The 3,410-nt window shown below is 37.6% G+C and overlaps 1 protein-coding gene across 1 annotated transcript; it reads right to left on the bottom strand.

Annotated features, from left to right (window-relative positions):
• Positions 1-692: 692 nt before the first annotated feature.
• LOC113334023 (protein MAIN-LIKE 1-like) lies at positions 693-1,292 on the bottom strand. The gene is made up of 2 exons (XM_026580374.1): positions 1,005-1,292; positions 693-911 (listed from the first exon to the last, which is right to left on the bottom strand). Exons 1-2 carry the CDS (start codon positions 1,290-1,292, stop codon positions 693-695), a joined length of 507 nt encoding a protein of 168 aa, XP_026436159.1.
• Positions 1,293-3,410: the final 2,118 nt, after the last annotated feature.

The following is a 3,410-nucleotide window of genomic DNA, read 5'->3' as shown; positions in this document are numbered from 1 at the left end:
GCCCCTCTCTAAGTTCTCGTAATCCTTGTTTGGATCCGGCAAGTCTTTGATTTGTTGTTGGAAAACCTTTACTTGTGCACTTGTGAGGCCCTCACCTTTTTGGACGCATGGAGTCAATGTTTGTGCCAAGTGAAGGCATTTATTTTTCTATTTTACATATCAAAATGAAACATATTAGTACAAACAAATATAGTGTTATGAAATGGCGTTATGAAAAGAAAAACTTTACTTACCATCTTGAAATATAGCGCCTTCCAATCCGTATCAAATATACTTCTCTTTTCGGCTTCACGCTTCTTCTTTTCTTGAGCCTTTTTGATATATGCTGCCGCTTCCGGATCATTATTAATCACATGAGGATGACCAAAATGGTAATACCATTCCAAATAACCTTCTTCGGCTTCCTTTGTGCCTAGAATAGGAATGAGCTCCTTCATGCGGACTTGGTATAATGCATTATTGCGGTCGTTCCAAACATCAATACTTGGCTCTGGGATGTAGTTGAGCACGACATTGGCACTTTTTACGGAAGAAGCATTATCCAACAATTTGAATGATTCATGAGTGACTTTTTCTTGCACATAACCATATTGGCGGAGAACTCGACGTGGATTGGCCATTACGTACCCATGAGGATGAAACAAAGGCCCGTTGTAAGATTCCAAACTTGAAAAAACACGATGATCAATCTCTTATCCAAACTTATCTTCCTTTAGATCTATGTAAGTATCAAATATCACATCTTCAATAGTGAGAGCATCCGTTTTCAACCTTAAATCATCTATCTTCTCTTCTTTGTGCTTTACTTGGGTACCAGTGAATACAAACTTCTTTCCTGTAGGACGACCAATCTCATTGTCTGACCAAGATGTAGAAGGTCTCATGGTCGGAAAGTGGTCATATACCCATGCCTAACAAATTATATATAACCATAAAAACTATATACATAAAACCAATAAAAAAAGAAATGATAAATATAACAAAACCGAAACTATATAAATTACCTGAAAAAGACCAACATTCCAAGCAAGTTCAGTGGATCCAACCCTCGAAGCTTTTCGAAAACTATCAAGTAAAAAAGCGAGGGTGGCAGTGCCCCAAGCATGCTTTTTGGTCTCCTTGAAATTTTTTAGCCATTGTAGATAGTGAGCATTAACTCGATTCCCCGAGTTATCAGGAAAGAATATGGTTCCAAGGGAATGCAATAGGAATGCGGTGGTTGTACGACGAGCTCTTATTTCATTTATCACCTCATGACGTTCTACTACAGCCTTTTGTGTTCCTCCAAACATATCTTTCAGATTCTTCAACAGTATCTTTTTGACAGGTATAGCTGGCCCTTCTCTTGGTTCAGTTGGTTTATCTCCGCCAGCCCACTTAAACTGTTTCTCCGTCTCAGCTTTCTCTCATCCAAGTGTGTCTTTAACAAGGACATAAAGGTCTTCCCAACTCATATTGTTGTCAAAACCTTCAGAAACAGATCTTCCTTCAACGTTTAAGTTCAAGATTTGCTTCACATCATCTGGCGTTATTGTCATCTCGCCGAATGGAAGATGAAAGGTATCGGTTTCTAACCAATATCGCTCTCTAAAGGCACATGCAGTCATAGAATCAAACTCATGTTGATGGTTGAGAATTTCATTACCTAGCCATGTATCCACTACAAGATCACGAACCTCTTTACATTCTTCACTTAACGACCAATAACCAGCCTTTTTATGTTTCAGTTTCTTTATCACAATTTCATGATCCTGCAAAGAATGTATAAACAACAAATTTGTTAAGAGAAAGTTGTTAAGGCATTAATAGAATCAAACTCATGTCTAAATTATACCAAATAAAAAATATATCAAGTTGAACAAAATCATGCAAAATAAGAGAACGTTATAGATTATTACCCTGCTTTCGCAAACCTTATCATCCCATGAATATGGATAACCAAATAAGACCGCAGATTTATCGGGCGCCTCACCCCAAAGTGCACCATTCTTCTTCTTAGGCAACAAATTACTGCCTTTAGGAATATGCTTGCCTTTTGGTGAAGGTTTCTTCCTCGGTTTCTTTTCCTTCACTTGAGGTTTAGGTGTAGCTTCAGGTGAAGCAACAACAACTTGTTTCCCTTTTCCTTGAACAACAACTTCTTCTTGTTGTTGTTGATTTGGTGTATCTCTAATCACGAGTGTACCTCCCGATATCACCGGTAGTTGAAATTGTTCCCCTTCAATTTCTAGATCTTGGAAAACATTATCTTCAATTTCAGGACATGTTGAGCTACTTCCTTGAATCATATCCTTCTTCTTCTTAACATCCTTATGGATACCTCTATGATCTACCCCACAATGAATATCACGGAGAGGTGGAGGAGTATCTTTTGGTGTTAAGTTATTTCCTCTATTGTTTTTAGGCTTTGCTCTATCAAGATTCCTGCAAGTTACAAGAAATAGATCTTATAGAATCAGTATAGATGAATTAGTCACACATGCCAATCTATTACAAAAAAAAATTGTTCAGGATTAATTACGCCTAGACTCGACATATAGAAAACCTAGAGGTCCAGCTTTAAGCCTGGGAAATGTAGTGCAAGAACATAAGCGTAAACCCAAAGTTGGAATTCTTCAAAACATCCAGGAAGAATTACGCCTAGGATCGACATAGAGAAAACCTGGACGTCCAACATTACGCCTGGGAAGTGTAGTGCAAGAACCTAGGCGTAAACCAAAATTGGAATTCTTCAAAACATCCAGGAAGATTACGCCTAGCTTTTACATATAGTAAACCTAGACGTCCTAAATTACGCTTGGAAAAAGTGTGAAAGAAACTGGGCGTAAACCTAAAGTTCAAATTTCTTCAAAATATCCAGGAACAGTTACGCCCAAGTTTCAATCGAAACGTAAAACTAGAATTACGCCTAGGTTTGCCATGGGAAAATTCAGTAACTAAACCTAGGCGTGAAATTGGAATTACGCCTGGAAATCAACTAAACCTAGACGTGAGAGACATGCAAATCAAATTTTATGCTTGAATTGAACTAATCCTAGGCATAAGTTCTTCAAAAACTAAATTACGGCTGGAAAATCTAGTACCATACCCAGGCGTAACAGTAGCAGAAAGTAAATAAAACCCTAATTTTACTTCGATTTCATTCGATTTAAGCACAAAAACGAGTACAAAAAGATGGGTTTGTTTGATTATTACCTTACATACACCATGGGTTGTTGTTGAGGAGTTTGAAAACTTGATTCTTCAATTGATTGAATCGGTGGAATGAGTTGAGGATGAAGTTGAGGTTGATTGAGATGTTGATTACCATCACTGGGATCAGTTTGCTTGTTCCTCATCTTTCATACAGATTTCAATCCAACGATGTTAAGGTTTTCGAATCGCCGATGAATTGATGTGAAAATAGAAAT

The sequence above is a fragment of the Papaver somniferum genome, unplaced genomic scaffold, assembly GCF_003573695.1.
Source record: "Papaver somniferum cultivar HN1 unplaced genomic scaffold, ASM357369v1 unplaced-scaffold_135, whole genome shotgun sequence".
In the NCBI taxonomy this organism is placed as follows: Eukaryota; Viridiplantae; Streptophyta; class Magnoliopsida; order Ranunculales; family Papaveraceae; genus Papaver; species Papaver somniferum.
This window is presented reverse-complemented; position numbering and strand designations above follow the sequence as displayed.